The sequence below is a fragment of the Camelina sativa genome, chromosome 1 (genome assembly GCF_030686135.1).
Source record: "Camelina sativa cultivar CO46 ecotype springtype chromosome 1, ASM3068613v1".
Classification (NCBI taxonomy): Eukaryota; Viridiplantae; Streptophyta; class Magnoliopsida; order Brassicales; family Brassicaceae; genus Camelina; species Camelina sativa.
In genome coordinates this window covers 9,316,727-9,336,832 of record NC_141880.1, presented here as the reverse complement: position 1 = coordinate 9,336,832, position 20,106 = coordinate 9,316,727, and the positions used below count along the sequence as shown (strand labels likewise).

At 41.2% G+C, this 20,106-nt stretch overlaps 2 protein-coding genes and 1 pseudogene across 3 annotated transcripts; all 3 read left to right on the top strand.

Moving 5' to 3' along the window:
• Positions 1 to 3,872: 3,872 nt before the first annotated feature.
• LOC104786303 (ABC transporter C family member 8-like) lies at positions 3,873 to 9,727 on the top strand (annotated as a pseudogene). Its single transcript, XR_015560380.1, has 12 exons — positions 3,873 to 4,071; positions 4,371 to 6,313; positions 6,411 to 6,731; positions 6,805 to 6,891; positions 6,978 to 7,571; positions 7,651 to 7,815; positions 7,903 to 8,189; positions 8,329 to 8,543; positions 8,625 to 8,930; positions 9,005 to 9,068; positions 9,161 to 9,400; positions 9,486 to 9,727. The product of XR_015560380.1 is annotated as an ABC transporter C family member 8-like (transcript).
• LOC104786311 (4-coumarate--CoA ligase 2) lies at positions 9,613 to 12,868 on the top strand. Its single transcript, XM_010511685.3, has 4 exons — positions 9,613 to 10,984; positions 11,939 to 12,351; positions 12,444 to 12,546; positions 12,646 to 12,868. Exons 1-4 carry the CDS (start codon positions 9,971 to 9,973, stop codon positions 12,763 to 12,765), a joined length of 1,650 nt encoding a protein of 549 aa, XP_010509987.2. The 5' UTR covers positions 9,613 to 9,970; the 3' UTR covers positions 12,766 to 12,868.
• Positions 12,869 to 13,529: 661 nt separating this feature from the next.
• Positions 13,530 to 20,030, top strand: LOC109125179 (ABC transporter C family member 8). Its single transcript, XM_087455844.1, has 13 exons — positions 13,530 to 13,925; positions 14,291 to 16,242; positions 16,338 to 16,658; positions 16,732 to 16,818; positions 16,903 to 17,514; positions 17,601 to 17,765; positions 17,846 to 18,140; positions 18,276 to 18,490; positions 18,579 to 18,884; positions 18,962 to 19,025; positions 19,118 to 19,357; positions 19,464 to 19,596; positions 19,690 to 20,030. The coding sequence occupies exons 1-12, from the start codon at positions 13,910 to 13,912 to the stop codon at positions 19,583 to 19,585; spliced, it is 4,395 nt and encodes a 1,464-aa protein (XP_087311970.1). The 5' UTR covers positions 13,530 to 13,909; the 3' UTR covers positions 19,586 to 19,596; positions 19,690 to 20,030.
• Positions 20,031 to 20,106: the final 76 nt, after the last annotated feature.

Sequence of the window (20,106 nt, the reverse complement as noted above, 5' to 3'; positions counted from 1 at the left end):
AGGGGGTAATTGTCCTTTGGGCAAGCTTTGTTAAGATCCTTGAAGTCGATGCAAATGTGCCACTTCCCGTTTTTCTTTTTGACCACAACGGGGTTGGCCAGCCACTCGGCGTACTGGACCTCGCGAATGGAACCAACCTTCACCAGTCGATCCACCTCGTCGTTTACCGCTTTGGCCCTTTCGGGGCCGAGCTTACGACGCTTGTGCTTTATTGGTTTATAGCTGGGTTCGACATTCAATTGGTGCGAGGTGACGCTTATGTCAATTCCCTTCATGAAAGACGAAGACCAGGCGAAGGTCGCGCAATTTACCCCAAAAAGTGGATCAATTCAGCCATTGTGCTGACGTTCAGGTCGGCTCCAATTCTGACACATCGGTCAGGGTGGCCTTCCATGATAGAAATTTGGTCGACCTTGGTCGTTAAAAGACTGCGGGAGACCGGATTCTTTCGACCTGTAAGCTGACGAGCTTTAAGCTCGTCGTTGATCATTAATTGCTATTGGTTGGACTTTTTGATTAAGTCGTACCCGCCTCTATAACACTGTCTGGAGGCGCGTTGGCATCCATAAATGGTTGTGATTCCGCTTTGGGTTGGGAATTTCACGAATTGATGGTAAGTGGATGGGATGGTCTTCATCCCGTAGATCCATAGTCTGCCGAGGATGGCGTTGAAAGGAGCGGGGCGGTCGACGACCATGAAGTCGACCAAACGCCGTTCCCCTCTTGTCTCTACGATTAACTGGACGGTACCCTTGGCCAGAGTCGTGTTCCTGGTGAATCCTGTGAGTGGGGTTTTGCCCCACTTTAATTCGGAGTCAGGATAGCCCATTCGTTTTAAGGCGTCTTAGAACAGGAGATTGACCGAGCTTCCGGTGTCTATCATTATGCGTGACAGCTTGCATCCTCCAACATCTAGCCTAACAATCAGAGCGTCGTCGTGGGGCTTGTCCAAGTCGGCGGTTTCGCTCTCCCATAAAGTAATTTCATAATCGGGCTCAGAGCGTGGCTTTCTTTCCCGGTAGTAATTCTCGACCCTGCGTTGGTACGCTTTGATCGAATTGACAGAGCTAAGGCACAGGGCGGATCCTCCCGTGATATAGTCAATCCGGTGGGTCTGGTCGGGATTGTGATATGTGAGGTCGGAAGCTCGCAAGTTTCCGAGGAGCCGGAGGCAGCGTATACACTGACCTAGGTGAAGTGCGGCAAAGGGCGAGACCTTTGAAGACGAGATAGATATGTTTCTTCGGGGGTAGAGCGGGTGATGACCCCTCGGCCTCGTCAATTCTCTCACGTTTCGCGACGACATCTTTTGCGTTTGCATTTGCCTCCCTGGCTTTCTTTCCCTCCTTTTCGAGGTTGATTTCATCGAGCTCCCCCGCTTCGTGCCTCCTTGCGAGGAGACGACCCATGGTTCTGCAGTCTTCGGTCGAGTGACCTTGAATCTTGTGGTATTTGCAGAACTTTTCGGGATCGAAATTAGGGTTTTTAGGTCTGGTTGTGGAATCCACCGCGAAGGCGTGTAGGCCGGGTTCTAGCGGATCCCTCTGAAAGGGTTTTTTGGAGGGGTTGAAAGGTGCTTTCACCGACTTATGAAGCTCGGCCATGGTAGGTCGCTCCTCCTCGGCCTTGGCGAAGTTGATTGATCTATGGAGGACGTCGTCGAGCGAGGGAGGCTGTCGTACCGTGAGTTCCTCTTGGAACTTTGATGTATACCATAGGCCATGCCGGAGGGCCGCTAGAGCGACCTCGTCGTTCAAATTTGATATCCTGGCTTTGAATGCCTTGAAGCGGGTTACGTATTCGCGAAGTGATTCGTCCTTTCCTTAGACCTTAGCTTGGAAGAAAATTGAGTACTGCTTTAGAAAGACGGTAGCGAGTTGGTCGAAGTAATCGATGGACGCGAACCATTCTAGGGCTGGTCCAACTAAATTTTCGGCGAAGTATCAACAGTAGCCAGCCTCACATTCATCTTCGGTGAGGTAAGCCCTTGTTATTGCTAGTCTGAAAGCCTGGAGGTGTGCTCTGGGGTCAGACATGCCCGCATACTCGGGCAGGCGTAGTTTACCCACGTCTCGAAGGCAAAATTTCGCAATTGTATCGGTAAATGGGGTGCGCCTTGTTTCTACGATCACACGGTCGATGTCTGGCGCAGCGCTCGTGGCCAGGTGGACTTTTGAACGGATTTGGGCCATCTCGGCACTTGCCTTATTCATGTACTCAGTGAGGAATTGGGCACTGACTGCATCGTTCCTCGGGGGGGCCGGGGAGTCCGAAGCTGCCAGCCGTCGTGTGACGAGACTTTCCGCTCACTAATTCCTCGGTCGAACCTGGGTTTGTTCCTATTGGGGGATTCGTTGGAGCGTTGGAGTTGCTGATATCGTGTGCTGTTGAACCGACATGCCCGACTGAGGGCTGGTCAGCAGGTCATGAGCTCGCTGGCTCGTTGAAGGTAGTTAAGGTCGGAGCTCGCGGATTTTCTAAGGTCGCGAACACAGGTAATGTCCTGAGCCCAGGCGGGGTGACGTGGACTGTCTCAAAATCGAGGCGGGTTAGAGGCAACGCTCTTTCCGCGGAATCAGTTGAGATTGTTTCCGAAGGTTGCGTGTTTTCCCGACGGAAGTCGTGATTTCCGCGAAGGGTGAGCTCTTGCTCATGCCGCTCGATCCGGTTCATGAGAGATCGATTTGTCGCGTCTTGGTTTTGAGTCTTATCGATCAAAACGGCGAGCATCCCTCATATTTTTGAGAGATCGGTCCCACTGGGAGTCCCTGAGGATGGTATGGGCGTCGGATGTTGCCCGGGTCGATTCGTTATATTGTTCTCAGAGCGAATCCATACCTGGGACTGGTTTCTGCTTCCCGACGGGATTGTGGGAATCGCGTGTGTAACCCCGATGGGGATTCCCTGGTTTGGGATGCCAGAGCGGGCTTGGATCTGCTCGTCTCGAGCGGGAGCGATCGTATGTTCCTGGAGAGCCGCTGGCGGCGTGATGGTGTTGGTATGTTTGTGGCTAGATTCGGAAGCGATTACGTTGGTTGTAGATGGATCCATTTCGCCTAGATTTCTTCAAAGAGATCGAATTTTGAGAATAGAAAAGACCTAAGTCCCCACAGACGGCGCCAAATTGTTGAAACGAGAAACAACGAATAAATTGAATTGATTAGGAAATAAGATCTGTGCGGACTTCAGTCTAAATCGATATGAACTAAGAAGAATTGCGAACTGGATTTTTTGTATTAAATTGTGTGCTGCTCTTAACCTAAAAAAAATACATCCTTGTCTGCTTTACAAATTCTATCTATTTAAACTCAACAGCCTTGACTTGCCGTTCCACTATCCCCTCGAATCTTGCCCACGATTTCTTGACCTAATCTCGCGACTAACTCGACCTCGGCAACAAAATTCTCCTCTTGGGCTCGAACCATGCCAACTATCAGATCCATATCTTGTTTCCTTAACGGGCTCTTTATGGATCTGCACATCGGCGAAATCCAACACCAATTTTATTTTTAAATAGTATCCCAATTCTGTTAGATATCTTGTTTAAAATAAAATAAGTGGATAGAATTTGTAAGTTTTAAAATGAAAGGCCATTTTATACTATGGTAGGAGTTAAAATTAAATATATAAATAGAATTATTTATCTTAGAGTAAAAATCAGAGCCAAAATATTTATCTGTCAACTAGTATGACAAAATATTTAATATTATGGTAAACTCATCTGGTTTTGGTTTTCTAGTTCACCTGCATTGATGGTAAGAGACCCCTCCCGCTCCTCCGGGAGTGATTCTCGTTTGGGATTCACAGTCATACGGGACCACGGGTAGGTGGGTTTATGAATCTATTCAATTACGTAGTCAGGAATAATTTGTATCTGGGGACAGTTCCAAGAAGCCGTCTAATTCGACTGAATCATTTTGATTAGATACCTCCTTTAGCTTTAGTGAAACAATATCAATCAAACCTCTCATCTCAGGGTTTCTTTCATAAAGACAGAAGCTTTTTGTTTGTTTGTTTGTTTGTTTGTTGATTGAGCTCAGTTGCTTGCTTCTATAATGGTGGTTTCGATTGGTACCACTTTACCCTTTTTTTAGTTCTTAATCGTTAGTGCTTTAAATTTTCCATTTTTTTTGTGGAGGCAGTGTTCTTGGGTTGTGTGTGAGGTTCTTTGTAGGAAAAAAAAACAAACTTTTAGAATCTAACCAGTTTATTCATTCATACTCTCTATGGTGGGATCATTAGAATCTCCCCACTTGGCTTCTTGTGTTCCTTCTGTTCCTCTAAAAGACAAAAAATTAAACTATGTATGAAAGTGTTGATGATTTGCTTATTGTGATCTCTTCTGATGGGTCTTTTTTTGTATAACGCAGGAAACCTTAAATGGTGTGATGTTGAGCTCAATTTGGCTTCTTCTTGCTTCCAAAGAACCGTTATAGATTTCTTGAATTTGTTTTTCCTCAGCATCTTCTACTTGCTCTTGATAGCTGGTTCTGTTTCAAAATATTTTATAGTCAGGCGCCGCAAGAAAGGATGGATCTTTGTGGCTGCAGCTTTTTGCTGTATTGTTACCAGCATCGTTTTTATTGGTGTTGGATTAAATAGTCTGATGTATGGGGCTAATGACGCCAATACAACCCCCTGGGCTCCTTGCTTTGTTGGAGGGATCATTTGGGTCTCACTTGCGGTTTCGATGCTTGTTAATGGCTCCAAGTTGATTAAGATTCTTGAATCTGTTTGGTGGGCGTCTTTTGCTTTGTTGGATTTAGCAGCAAAGAGTGGGATACTTTTGCAGGGAAATGGTATCCGAAGCTTCGACGCCATAACCTCCCCCATAAGTCTTTTGCTTCTCCTTTGCTCATGGATGAATTTGAGATCTTCTTCTGCAGCAGCTCAAGATTGCAGTGAAACAGATCATCTATTAACTGAAAATCCTAGAAAAGAACCGGCAGGATTAGCAACAGTTGGATTTTTCAGCATGCTGTCCTTCTCTTGGATGAATCCTTTACTCTCGCTGGGATTCAAGAGACCATTATCCCGAGAAGATATCCCAAGTGTACTCCTTGAGGATGAGGCTGAATTAGCTTACAATAAATTTTCTCAAGCATGGGATACTCTTCTTGCAAATCGAAGCTCAACTGAGGAAAGAAACTTGGTGTTTAGAGCCGTTGCAAAAGTTTACTTCAAGGAGAACATATTCATAACAGTTTGTGCATTTTTCAGAACAGTTGCGGTTGTATCTCTTCCATTAATGCTATATGTCTTTGTGGATTATGCAAACAGTGACCACATGGATCTCCGCAGTGGTTTCTTCAATTTAGCTTGTCTTGTTATGCTGAAGCTAGTTGAATCCTTGTCAATGAGACATTGGTATTTTGCATCGAGAAGATCAGGAATGAGGATTAGATCAGCGTTAATGGTAGTTGCCTACAAAAAGCAGCTAAAGCTATCAAGTTCGGGGAGGAAAAGGCATTCATCTGGGGAGATTGTGAATTATATCGCCGTGGATGCATATCGTATGGGAGAATTCTTATGGTGGTTCCACTCGGGATGGAGCCTTACGCTGCAGCTTTTGCTTTCTACAGCTGTACTTTTTCGAGTTGTTGGAGTCGGAGCTTTTCCAGGTTTTATTCTCCTTCTCCTGTGTGGTCTCCTTAATCTGCCATTCGCAAAGATGCTACAGAACTGCCAGACCCAGTTCATGATCGCGCAGGATAAGCGATTGAGGTCCACCTCAGAGATTTTGAACAGCATGAAAGTCATTAAGCTTCAGTCATGGGAAGAGGAGTTCAAGAAAAAGATAGAATCTTGTCGTGATGATGAATTCAAATGGTTGGCTAGGGCTCAGCTGACAAAGGCCTTTGGTAGTGTCCTGTATTGGATGTCTCCAACAATAGTTTCATCTGTTGTTTTCGTGGGATGTGCTCTATTGAAGAGCGCGCCACTGAACGCAAGCACCATTTTCACGGTTTTAGCTACACTAAGAGTTATGTCAGAGCCTGTTAAAATTATACCTCAGGCCGTTTCTGCTATCATCCAAGTCAATGTCTCTTTCGACAGACTAAACAGCTTCTTGCTTGATGACGAGCTAAAGATTGATGAAGTTGAAAGAAGTGGTCTCGAGAAATCTGGAATAACAGTGGACATACAAGCAGGAAACTTCAGTTGGGATCCAGAAACTAAGATTCCAACTCTTCAAAATATACATTTGGAAATTAAGCATGGGCAAAAAGTTGCGGTTTGTGGTCCAGTTGGAGCAGGGAAATCATCGTTGTTGCATGCAGTACTTGGAGAAATACCTAAAGTATCTGGAATTGTATGCAAAACAGCCACCAAGACTGACTTTTACTTTGTTCATTAGTATAAATATTTGTTCCAAAATGTTTCCTTGATGTTGTCCAATTGGAAAACAGGTAAAGGTCTCCGGGTCCATCGCTTATGTTTCTCAGACATCGTGGATCCAAAGTGGTACCATCCGGGACAATATTCTCTATGGCAAGGCCATGGAATCTGGAAGATACAATGCTGCTATAAAATCATGTGCGTTAGATAAAGACATGAACGGTTTTGGACATGGTGACCTCACAGAAATAGGACAAAGAGGGATTAACTTGAGCGGAGGACAAAAGCAAAGGATTCAGCTGGCCCGTGCTGTCTATGCAGACGCTGATGTTTACCTCCTTGATGATCCTTTTAGTGCTGTGGATGCACATACAGCTGGAGTTCTTTTTCATGTAAGTGAGAACATTGCTTTCAAAGAAGCTTTTCTTAATGACCGCTTCTTAATATGTTGAACTGTAACTGCAGAAATGTGTTGAGGATGCGCTGAAGGGAAAAACTGTCATTCTAGTCACTCACCAAGTCGAGTTTCTCTCAGAAGTTGATCAAATTCTGGTAAAACTTGAGTGGCAGCAAAAGAAAGAAACATTATGTCTACATCTTAACTGTTTTAAGTATAATTCATTGGTGATTTTGATCAGGTTATGGAGGAAGGAAGAATTACTCAGTTAGGAAAGTATGAGGAGCTCTTAATGTTGGGGACTGCATTCCAACAGCTGGTGAATGCTCATAATGATGCAGTAACTGTATTACCTTTAGCGAGTAATGAAAGCCTCGGAGATCTTAGGAAAGGGGGTCGAGACAAAGAGATAAGAAATATTGAAGAAGAAATCGCAACAACAGATGTTACAGGGGTACAACTTACACAAGAAGAAGAAAAGGAGAGCGGTTATGTTGGGTTGAAACCTTTCTTAGACTATATCCGTGTCTCTCGAGGATGGTGTCTTCTATGGTCCAGTGTATTGGGTCAGGTTGGTTTTGTAGTTTTTCAGGCTGCAGCGACATACTGGCTGGCGTTTACTATAGGGATCCCTAAACTTACTAATACAACGCTTATTGGAGTCTACAGCATTATCTCAACTCTTAGTGCTGGGTTTGTATACGTGAGAGCTATTACGACTGCTCATCTTGGACTAAAAGCTTCTGAAGCCTTCTTCTCTGGTTTCACAAATGCAGTCTTCAAAGCCCCAATGCTTTTCTTCGATTCTACTCCCGTAGGGCGCATTCTCACTCGAGTAAGATTGCTTTGCTTACATGTAACTAAATATCCACAAAAAATTATATGTATGATGTAGTTATATGTAACATTTGCAGGCTTCTTCTGATTTGAACGTCTTGGACTTTGACATCCCATTTGCATTCATATTTGTGGTAGGACCGGCTATTGAGCTCGCTGCAACTCTTATAATCATGACATATGTGACATGGCAAGTAATTATCATAGCTCTTCTTGCTTTGGCAGCAACGAAAGTTGTTCAGGTACATGTTGCGATTTTACTTCATTTTCAATTCATTTTTTGCAGCAAAGAAGTCATTATTAACACCCGCTTCTTTGTTGAAAAATAGGATTACTATTTAGCCTCTGCAAGGGAGCTGATTAGAATCAATGGAACAACCAAAGCTCCAGTGATGAATTATGCTGCAGAAACCTCACTTGGAGTAGTGACAATACGAGCTTTTGGAACGGCAGAGAGATTCTTCAAAAAGTACTTACACCTAGTTGATGCAGATGCCGTGCTATTCTTTCTGTCTAATGCAGCCATGGAGTGGGTGATTCTGAGGATAGAGACTCTGCAGAATGTGACCTTGTGCACTTCTGCTTATCCTTATCCCCAAGGGCTACATAGCTCCAGGTACATGAGTTATCTCATTACATGACATCTTCACAACTGGTGTCAATATAGCATGAGCTTTTGTTTGAGAAAATCTGTTATATTTATGTTATTCATCAAACTGAAAGGTTCTGTATGAACTTGTTCCTCTGTGTTGCAGGCCTCGTTGGGCTTTCGCTCTCCTATGCACTAACTCTGACACAAACTCAGGTGTTTCTGACCCGATGGTATTGCACCTTATCGAATTCAATAATTTCAGTAGAGAGGATAAAACAATATATGAATATACCAGAAGAAGCTCATGCAATTGTGGAGGATAGAAGACCAACTTCCTCATGGCCTGCCAATGGTACAATTCACTTGCAGGAGCTTAAGGTTAGAAGAAAACATAGGTGTTACAAGATGATAGTAATAATTATGTTTAAGGCATTGATTTGCGCCATTCATTTGTTTCAGATAAGATATCGTCCCAATGCTCCGTTAGTTCTTAAAGGAATCTCTTGCACATTCAGGGAAAGGACAAGAGTAGGAGTTGTTGGGAGAACGGGAAGTGGGAAAAGCACTTTAATCAGTGCTTTGTTTCGTTTGGTAGAACCAGCAAGTGGTTACATATTGATTGATGGCATTGACATAAGCAAGATTGGCCTAAAGGACTTGAGAATGAAACTCAGCATCATTCCTCAAGAACCAACTCTTTTCCGTGGCTGCATAAGGACCAACCTTGATCCTTTAGGTGTTGACTCCGACGATGAAATATGGAAGGTAAAATAAGAAACAAGAATGAGATTTCAAAATAACGATTGAAAACCTTCCTAATAAAACCATATCTTTTGCAGGCTCTTGAGAAGTGTCAGCTCAAGACGACGATTAGCAACCTGCCTAATAAGCTCGATTCTTCAGGTAACTGAAAAACAGTTGTGTTTCATTCCACTTCAAAAATGTGGCGTTGTACTTACGTTAATCTTGTGTTATTGGTGGGACGAAATTAAAAGTGAGTGATGAAGGAGAGAACTGGAGCGTGGGACAGAGACAACTGTTCTGCCTTGGAAGAGTACTGTTAAAAAGAAACAAAATCTTGGTGTTAGATGAAGCTACAGCTTCCATTGATTCAGCCACTGATGCAATCATTCAGAGAATCATAAGAGAGGAGTTTGCAGATTGCACAGTGATAACAGTTGCACATAGAGTACCAACGGTCATTGACAGTGACATGGTCATGGTTCTCTCCTTTGGTAAACAACATTTTACTCTCTAATGAACCAATTTACTCTATCTTTCAATCTCTAAACCAAATGTATGGGTGTTGGTGGTTGACAGGTGATCTAGTGGAGTACAACGAGCCTTCAAGGCTAATGGATACTGATTCTTACTTCTCCAAACTTGTTACTGAGTATTGGGCTAGTTGCAGAGGAAACTCTTCTCAGAATCTCCAATCATAGAGCTCCAAAACGTTTCAAGAAGTGCAACGGCGATTAGTATATCTCTGCTACTGAAACTGAAATGTCAGAGACTTGAACTATCTTACAGAAAATAAAAAATACTGAGAGTAAGAATCCAAAGTCCAAAGCATGGATAATGATAGTGCAGTAGCTCACCAACCCCTTACTTGGTGGTTCTTTGAGATTACAATTGCGAACCAATCCATAGTTCCATACTCATCATTCCGTAAAATGACAAAAGTGACCCCACGTAACTTACAATAATACCCTTTCACCAACCACAACATGCTTTTATATGGAACATAACATGATCATGCTCTGTCTCAGTCTCAAACACAACATTTGATAATTTAGCTTGTGATCATGTCGACACAAGAAGTGATGATGATCACTGATGAGAAACAGAACGATGACGTCATTTTCCGATCAAAACTGCCGGATATTTACATCCCTAACCACCTCCCACTCCACGACTACATCTTCGAAAACATCTCTGAGTTCGCGTCTAAACCATGTTTGATCAACGGCCCTACCGGCGAGGTATACTCCTACGCCGAAGTCCAGGCCACGTCCCGTAAAATCGGCGCCGGTCTTCGTAAACTCGGCGTGAAGCAACACGACGTCGTAATGCTCCTCCTCCCTAACTCCCCTGAAGTGGTACTCACGTTTCTCGCCGCCTCCTTCATCGGAGCAACCACCACCTCCGCGAACCCCTTCTTTACTCCAGCGGAGATCACTAAACAGGCCAAAGCCTCTGCCGCGAAACTCATCGTCACACAATCCCAATACGTCGGCAAAATCAAGAACCTACAAAACGACGGCGTTTTGGTCGCCGTCACCGATGACGTCGTCCCTGAAGGCTGCCTCCGCTTCTCTGAGTTGACTCAGTCCGAAGACATCCAAGTCAACACGGAGATTTCGCCGGAAGACGTCGTTGCGCTGCCTTACTCGTCAGGCACGACGGGACTGCCTAAAGGAGTGATGCTAACACACAAAGGTCTCGTCACGAGCGTGGCGCAACAAGTCGACGGGGAGAATCCAAACCTTTACTTCCACAGAGACGACGTGATCCTCTGCGTCTTGCCTATGTTCCACATCTACGCACTCAACTCCATCATGCTCTGTAGTCTCAGAGTCGGTGCTACGATCTTGATAATGCCTAAGTTCGAGATCAGTCTCTTGCTAGAGCAGATTCAGAGGTGTAAAGTCACGGTGGCTATGGTCGTGCCACCGATCGTCTTAGCTATAGCAAAGTCGCCGGATATGGAGAAGTATGATCTGAGTTCGGTCAGGATCATAAAGTCTGGTGCAGCTCCTCTTGGTAAGGAGCTTGAAGACGCTATTAGTGCTAAGTTTCCAAACGCCAAGCTTGGTCAGGTTTGTCTCCTCTCTAATTTTTGTGTTCGATCATGCATTAATTACATTGCGTGTCGATATCATTATTGGTTGTGTTTGATTGTGATTTTATATTTTTTTGTTGTTGAAATTGAATTTTATGTGTGTAAGTCAAAGTCCACGAGCTTACCACATGTTTCGATTTGTCCCCCCTAAATTACGAAATATTGGACAGCACACTAACTAATGAGATCGTGACGTTGCATATGGTATACCCATTTATTCAGTTTACATTTGGAAAAATGGAGATTATGAAATAACTATTTTGTTTTTTGTAAAATAATAATCACAACCAAAGTTTGGCTATATTATTTTTATTAAAAGATTAATTAGTATTCATTGCTAATATCATTTCCTTATAGTTCCATGATTCCAACTATAGCCACTTTTATATTAAAAGCTTAATAATTCACAGCCGTTAAAGTCTATACAATTTTAATATCTTTTCCAAAACTTTTTTATTTTTGTAATATTTGTTGAGTAGGTGAAAAGATGAGTTGTGGTGGTAGGTCGTGTGAGTGGATCGGATATCTTAAAAGGAGAAATAAAAATAAAAATAAACAATGCCTTACTTACGTGTAGTAAAATTTTAAGTTACTTGCAACTCTTCTTGGTTATAGACTTTTGGGGGTGAAAATTAGATTTATATGGAAAATCCTGATTTTGGACTTTGGTTTATTCCGTTTTCTGAGGAATTGTTTAATCGTAAGAGTGTAAAACTAGTTTAGTGCTTCGGTTTAGATTAAGTACTGAAATAAATAATAATAATATAATAAAAATAGAGAAATTGAGCTAATTAAGGATACATTTCAAATAATAAAAATTATATAGTGAATGTTTAGAAATATTTGAATTTCTTATAATCACGCAAACGCAAATTGTGTTTGTAAGTTTAAAACGTTTGAAGTCTAAAACTATGCCTTTTGGTTGGAGCAGGGCTATGGGATGACCGAGGCAGGTCCGGTGCTAGCAATGTCGCTAGGGTTCGCGAAAGAGCCGTTTCCGGTTAAATCAGGAGCTTGTGGTACAGTCGTGAGGAACGCGGAAATGAAGATAGTTGATCCGGACACGGGAGATTCCTTGCCTAGGAACAAATGTGGCGAAATATGCATCCGTGGCCACCAAATCATGAAAGGCTACCTCAATGATCCCATGGCCACCGCTTCCACGGTCGATAAAGACGGTTGGCTTCACACGGGAGACGTAGGATTCATCGATGATAACGATGAGCTTTTCATCGTCGATCGGTTGAAAGAACTCATCAAGTACAAAGGCTTTCAAGTGGCTCCGGCTGAGCTAGAGTCTCTCCTCATCACTCATCCAGAGATCAACGATGTCGCCGTTGTAGCGTATGTGAACTTTAAAATATGTTTTGCGGTTTTTTTTTTTTCCAACAAAAATTTTGTTATTTATTTCCCCAATTTATTTTCTTAATGTGCAGCATGAAAGAAGAAGATGCTGGTGAGGTTCCTGTTGCGTTTGTGGTGAGATCAAAAGATTCAAATATATCAGAAGATGAAATAAAGCAATTTGTGTCAAAACAGGTTAATATATTATTAGTTGGTTTCATTTTTTTAGTTTTTTCTTTTAATGAATTATCGACCTTGACGTTGATCATAGTGCATGTGTGCGTGATTCATCAGGTTGTGTTTTATAAGAGAATCAACAAAGTGTTCTTCACTGATTCCATTCCTAAAGCTCCATCAGGGAAAATACTGAGGAAGGATCTACGAGCAAGACTAGCTACTGGATTGATTAACTAAGTTTTAAAATGAGCCAATTATGTATACATACTGTATATCATCATATGTGCATGTAATAATATTATCAGTTAAAAATGAAAACGAAACTTCTTTTGTGAGTAAAGGAAATAATTAAACTTACAGGATCATATTTTGCTCTATGTTCTCAAGTCAGATTCCATTCTCATTTGAGAATCCATTAGAAACCCACGAGAAACTCTCCTGCCATATATATGTTAGTTTTGTTTATATGAATGGTTTAGTTCTGTTTCCAGAATATTTATTTTGTTAAAAAGTAAATCGTCAGAAACTATTATAATATTTTTAGAGAACAAGATTTTCACTTTGAAAAAGCTATACGATGAAGTCAAAATACAACAGTTTTGTCATGAACAACAAAATATATGATGATGATATATTTAGAGAATAAGATTTTTCAGGTATGTGCTTTATTAATTTTGTTAGTTTTTTTTTTCCCGTGAAAATCTACTAACGTTTTTTTATGTATATGCAGCAATATAACATCATGATGTGAAGTCTTAAAATTTTATTAAAAATCAAAGAAACAGTTCATGAAAAAAAAAAAAAAAAAAAAACAGAACACTACAGCTCATAATTAACAACACACAAATGTTTAAAAAAAAAAAAAAAAACAGAAGATGACTAAAATCAAAAGAGAATTAGTCCAAAATAAATCTTCCACGCATTTCCTTTTTTTTTTTTTTTTTTAATAAACGAGAAAATTGAGTACTATATTTTAAAAATTATTTTCGATTATTTTATTCATCATACAATATTTAGTTTGTCAACTAGTCCACATTCTTCTGAATCCGCCTCGAGACGATGCGTCTGTTAACTCAAACCAAAAGTGTCAGATTTTTCCTATCAGTAAACACATGTCAAGAAACAGAGTTCTTTTTCCTATTCGTTCTCACCTTCCCCTCCTCCTGGCGGCGTGATTCTCGTTTTGGATTCTCACAGTCATACGGGGTTGTTGGGTTTATGACTGTGACGAGAAGCCGTATAATTCGACTCAATCATTTAGATGCAGTGGACTTGAATACAACATCAATCAACCTCTCACTGTTTCTTTCGTAAAGGCAGAAGCTTGTTTTTTTATCTTTTGTTGGTTGATTGAGCTCTGTTGTTTGGTTTGCTTTCTATAATGGTAGTTTCGATTGGTACGACTTTACCCTTTTTTCTTAATCATTGTTTCTTTGTCTTCGTGCTTTAAAGTTTTCATTTTTTTTGGGGTGATGTTCTATGTTGTGGGTGAGGTTATTGTATGAAAAAAAAAAAAGACATACTTTTAGAATCTAACGAGTTTCAATTAATATGTTCAATCATTGATTCTATTCTATGGTGGGATCTATAGATTCACCCTACTTGGCTTCTTGTGTTCCTCCTCTAAACGACACACACAAAGGAAAAAAAAAAAATCTCTAATTTAAACTATTTATAACGTAATACACACTATATATATAATAAAACTGTTGATGATTTTTCTAATTGTTATCTCTTGTGATGGGTTTTTTGTATAACGCAGGAAGCTTTCCATGGTGTGATGTTGAGCTGAATTTGGCTTCTTCTTGCTTCCAAAGAACAGTCATAGATTTCTTGAATCTGTTTTTTCTCAGCATCTTCTACTTGCTCTTGATGGCTGGTTGTGTTTCCAAACATTTTATAGTCAGGCGTCGCAAGAAAGGATGGGTCTTTGTGGTTGCTGCTATATGCTGTGTTATTGCTAGCATCGTTTTTCTTGGTGTTGGGTTAAACAGTCTGGTTCATGGTGCTAGTGACGTCAATGATATCTCCTGGGCTGCTTGCTTTGTTGAAGGGATCATTTGGGTCTCACTTGCGGTTTCGATGCTTGTTAATGGTTCCAAGTGGACTAGGATTCTTGTATCTGTTTGGTGGGTGTCTTTTGCTTTGTTGGATTTAGCACTAAAGAGTGGGACGCTTTTGCAGGGGAATGGTCTCCGAATATTCGACGTCATTACCTCGCCCATGAGTGTTTTGCTTCTCCTTTGCTCATGGATGAATTTGAGATCTTCTTCTACAGCAGCTCAAGACTGCTGTGAAACAGGACTCTCTGATCCTCTATTAACTGAAAATCTTAGCAAAGAACCGGCAAGATTAGCAACAGCTGGATTTTTCAGCATGTTGTCGTTCTCTTGGATGAATCCTTTACTCTCACTGGGATTCAAAAGACCATTATCTCGAGAAGATATTCCAAGTGTAGTCCCGGAGGATGAGGCTGAATTAGCTTACAGTAAATTTTCTCAAGCATGGGATACGCTTCTTGCAGATGAAAGCTCAACTAAGGAAAGAAACTTGGTGTTTAGAGCCGTTGTAAAAGTTTACTTTAAAGAGAACATATTCATAACAGTTTGTGCATTTTTCAGAACAGTTGCGGTTGTATCTCTTCCATTAATGCTATACGTCTTTGTGGATTATGCAAACAGTGACCACAGGGATCTCCGCAGTGGTTTCTTCAACTTAGCTTGTCTTGTTATGCTGAAACTAGTTGAATCCTTGTCAATGAGACATTGGTACTTTGCATCGAGAAGATCAGGAATGAGGATTAGATCAGCGCTAATGGTAGCTGCATACAAAAAGCAGCTAAAGCTATCAAGTTTGGGGAGGAAAAGGCATTCATCTGGGGAGATTGTGAATTATATCGCCGTGGATGCATATCGTATGGGAGAATTCTTATGGTGGTTCCACTCGGGATGGAGCCTTACGCTGCAGCTTTTGCTTTCTACAGCTGTACTTTTTGGAGTGGTTGGCGCAGGAGCTTTTCCAGGTTTAATTCTTCTTCTCTTGTGTGGTCTCCTTAATCTGCCATTCGCAAAGATGCTACAGAACTGCCAGACCCAGTTCATGATGGCACAAGATAAGCGATTGAGGTCCACCTCAGAGATTTTGAACAGCATGAAAGTCATTAAGCTGCAGTCATGGGAAGAAGAGTTCAAGAAAAAGATAGAATCCTGTCGTGATGATGAATTCATATGGTTGGCTAAGGCTCAGCTGACAAAGGCCTTTGGTACTTTCCTCTATTGGATGTCTCCAACAATAGTTTCTTCTGTTATTTTCGTGGGATGTGCTTTATTGAAGAGCGCGCCACTGAATGCAAGCACCATTTTCACGGTTTTAGCTACACTTAGAGTTATGTCAGAGCCTGTTAAAATTATACCTGAGGCCATTTCTGCTATCATCCAAGTCAATGTCTCTTTCGACAGATTAAACAACTTCTTGCTTGATGACGAGCTAAAGATTGATGAAGTTGAAAGAAGTGGTCTAGAGAAATCTGGAACAACAGTTGACATACAAGCAGGAAACTTCAGTTGGGATCCAGAAACTAAGATTCCAACTCTTCGAAACATACATTTAGATATTAAGCATGGGCAAAGAGTTGCAGTTTGTGGTCCAGTTGGAGCAGGAAAATCATCACTGTTGCATGCAGTACTTGGAGAAATACCTAAAGTTTCTGGAACTGTAAGCAAAAAAACCACCAATACTATAACTTTGTTCATTTAGTACAAATAGTTTGTTCCAAAATGTTTCCTTGATGTTGTCTAATTGGAAAACAGGTAAAGGTCTCCGGGTCCATTGCTTATGTTTCTCAGACCTCATGGATCCAAAGTGGTACCATCCGGGACAATATTCTCTATGGGAAGCCCATGGAACCTGGAAGATACAATGCGGCTATAAAAGCATGTGCGTTGGATAAAGACATGAACGGTTTTGGACATGGTGACCTCACAGAAATAGGACAAAGAGGGATTAACTTAAGCGGAGGACAAAAGCAAAGGATTCAGCTGTCCCGTGCTGTCTATGCAGACGCTGATGTTTACCTCCTTGATGACCCTTTTAGTGCTGTGGATGCTCATACAGCTGGAATTCTTTTTCATGTAAGTGAGAACATTGCTTTCAAAGAAGCTTTTCTTAATGACTGCTTCTTAATATGTTCAACTGTGACTGCAGAAATGTGTTGAAGATGCGCTGAAGGGAAAAACTGTCATTCTGGTCACTCACCAAGTCGAGTTTCTCTCAGAAGTTGATCAAATTCTGGTAAAACTTGAGTGGCAGCAAATGAAAAAACATTTTGTCTGCGTCTGAACTGTTTAAGTATAATTCATTGTTGATTTTGATCAGGTTATGGAGGAAGGAAGAATTACTCAGTTAGGAAAGTATGAGGAGCTCTTAATGTTGGGGACTGCATTCCAACAGCTGGTGAATGCTCATAATGATGCAGTAACTGTATTACCTTTAGCGAGTAATGAAAGCCTCGGAGATCTTAGGAAAGGGGGTCGAGACAAAGAGATAAGAAACATGACGGTTGTAGAAAAAATCGAAGAAGAGATCAACACAACGGATTTTCCAGGGGTACAACTTACACAAGAAGAAGAAAAAGAGAGCGGTGATGTTGGGTTGAAACCTTTCTTGGACTATGTCCGTGTCTCTCGAGGATGGTGTCTTCTATGGTCAAGTGTGTTGGGTCAGGTTGGCTTTGTAGTTTTCCAGGCTGCATCAACATACTGGCTGGCTTTTGCCATAGGGATCCCTAAACTCACTAATACAATGCTTATAGGAGTATATAGCATTATCTCAACTCTTAGTGCTGGTTTCGTATACACGAGAGCTGTTACGATTGCTCATCTTGGACTAAAAGCTTCTGAAGCCTTCTTCTCTGGTTTCACAAATGCAGTCTTCAAAGCCCCGATGCTTTTCTTCGATTCTACTCCCGTTGGGCGCATTCTCACTCGAGTAAGATCGCTTTTCATGTTTATGAATCATGTATATGAATACAGTTACAGCTCAATGTATCATGTAGTTGAATGCATCATTTGCAGGCTTCTTCTGATTTGAACGTCTTGGACTTTGACATCCCATTTGCATTCATATTTGTGGTAGCACCGGTTGTTGAGCTCGTTGCAGCTCTTATCATCATGACATATGTGACATGGCAAGTAATTATCATAGCTCTTCTTGCTTTGGCAGCCACGAAAGTTGTTCAGGTACATGTTGCGATATTACTTCCTTTTCAATTCATTTTTGCAGCAAAGAAGTCATCATTTTTGCTTCTTTTTTGAATTAGGATTACTATTTAGCCTCTGCAAGGGAGCTGATTAGAATCAATGGAACAACCAAAGCTCCAGTGATGAATTATGCTGCAGAAGCCTCACTTGGAGTAGTGACGATACGAGCTTTTGGAACGGTAGAGAGATTCTTCAAAAACTACTTACACCTAGTTGATGCAGATGCCGTGCTATTCTTTCTGTCCAATGCAGCCATGGAGTGGGTGATTTTGAGGATAGAGACTCTGCAGAATGTGACCTTGTTCACATGTGCGCTTCTGCTTATACTTATCCCCAAGGGCTACATAGCTCCAGGTACATTAACTCATTACATGACATCTTCACAGCTGGTGTCAATATACCATGAGCTTTTGTTTGAGAAAATCTGTTATATTTAAGGGATTCATCAAACTGATAGGTTCTGCATGAACTTGTGCTGATGTGTTGCAGGCCTCGTTGGGCTTTCGCTCTCCTATGCACTAACTCTGACGCAAACTCAGGTGTTTCTGACCCGATGGTATTGCACCTTATCGAATTCAATCATATCAGTAGAGAGGATAAAACAATATATGAATATACCAGAAGAAGCTCCTGCAATTGTGGAGGATAGAAGACCACCTTCCTCATGGCCTTCTAGTGGTACAATTCACTTGCAGGAGCTTAAGGTTAGAAGAAAACATATGTGTTACAAGATTATAGTAATAACTAGTAATTATGCTAAAAGCATTGATTTGCGTGATTTATGTGTTTCAGATAAGATATCGCCCAAATGCTCCATTAGTTCTCAAAGGAATCTCTTGCACATTCAGGGAAGGGACAAGAGTAGGAGTTGTTGGGAGAACAGGAAGTGGGAAGAGCACTTTAATCAGTGCTTTGTTTCGTTTGGTAGAACCAGCAAGTGGTTGCATATTGATTGATGGCATTGACATAAGTAAGATTGGCTTAAAGGACCTGAGAATGAAACTCAGCATCATTCCTCAAGAACCAACTCTTTTCCGTGGCTGCATAAGGACCAACCTTGATCCTTTAGGTGTTTACTCCGACGATGAAATATGGAAGGTGAAATAAGAAATAAGAATGAGATTTTATAAACCAAAAGATTGAAAACCTTCCTAATAAAACCATATCTTTTGCAGGCTCTTGAGAAGTGTCAGCTTAAGACGACGATTAGCAACCTGCCTAATAAGCTTGATTCTTCAGGTAATTGAAAAACAGTTGTGTTTCATTTCGCTTCACAAATGTGGCGTTGTACTTATGTTAATCTTGTGTTATTGGTGGGACGAAATTAAAAGTGAGTGATGAAGGAGAGAACTGGAGCGTGGGACAGAGACAACTGTTTTGTCTCGGAAGAGTATTGTTAAAGAGAAACAAAATCTTGGTGTTAGATGAAGCTACAGCTTCCATTGATTCAGCCACTGATGCAATCATTCAGAGAATCATAAGAGAGGAGTTTGCAGATTGCACGGTGATAACAGTTGCACATAGGGTACCAACGGTCATAGACAGTGACATGGTCATGGTTCTCTCCTATGGTAAACAACATTTTCGTCTCTAACAAACCAGCCAACTCTGTCTTTCAATCTCTAAAACATGTTATCATTGACCAATGTATGGGCTTTTGGTGTTGGTTTTGGTCAGGTGAGCTAGTGGAGTACAACGAGCCTTCAAGGCTAATGGAGACTGATTCTTACTTCTCCAAGCTTGTTGCTGAGTATTGGGCTAGTTGCAGAGGAAACTCTGCTCAGAATCTCCAATCATAGACCTCCAAAACGTTTCTTACCATACTTTTTTTTTTTTAATGAAAAGTTAAATGAATTATCGATCTTGACGTTGATCATAGTGCATGTGTGTGTGAATTCATCAGGTTGTGTTTTATAAGAGAATCAACAAAGTGTTCTTCACTGATTCCTTTCCTAAAGCTCCATCAGGGAAGATACTGAGGAAGGATCTACGAGCACGACTAGCTAATGGATTGATGAACTAAGTTTCAAAATGAGCCAAATGTATACATACTGTATATGCATGTAATATTATCAGAAAAAAAAAAAAGAAATGGAAACGAAACTTCTTTTGTGAGTAAAGGAAATAAACTAACAAGATCAGATAATTTGCTCCATGATCTTCGTATATCATGTAATAGATGGAGGTATTGTAATGGTTGTATACTTTTTGTTTTTGTTGTTAATTTGGTGGAAACTTCTTAAACCGTTATAGTATGAGTGTATGACTGTATGGTATAATTATGCTAGAAGTTAGAACACAATATCAATAACTAATTTGC

Coding starts and splice junctions, on each gene's coding strand:
- LOC109125179 (XM_087455844.1), top strand. Junction 16,659..16,731: donor CAGCTGGAATTCTTTTTCAT/GTAAGTGAGAAC, acceptor CTGTGACTGCAG/AAATGTGTTGAAGATGCGCT. Junction 18,141..18,275: donor CAAGGGCTACATAGCTCCAG/GTACATTAACTC, acceptor GATGTGTTGCAG/GCCTCGTTGGGCTTTCGCTC.
- LOC104786311 (XM_010511685.3), top strand. CDS start 9,971: ATGTCGACACAAGAAGTGATGATGATCACTGATGAGAAACAGAACGAT. Junction 12,352..12,443: donor AACGATGTCGCCGTTGTAGC/GTATGTGAACTT, acceptor CTTAATGTGCAG/CATGAAAGAAGAAGATGCTG. Junction 12,547..12,645: donor AGCAATTTGTGTCAAAACAG/GTTAATATATTA, acceptor GTGATTCATCAG/GTTGTGTTTTATAAGAGAAT.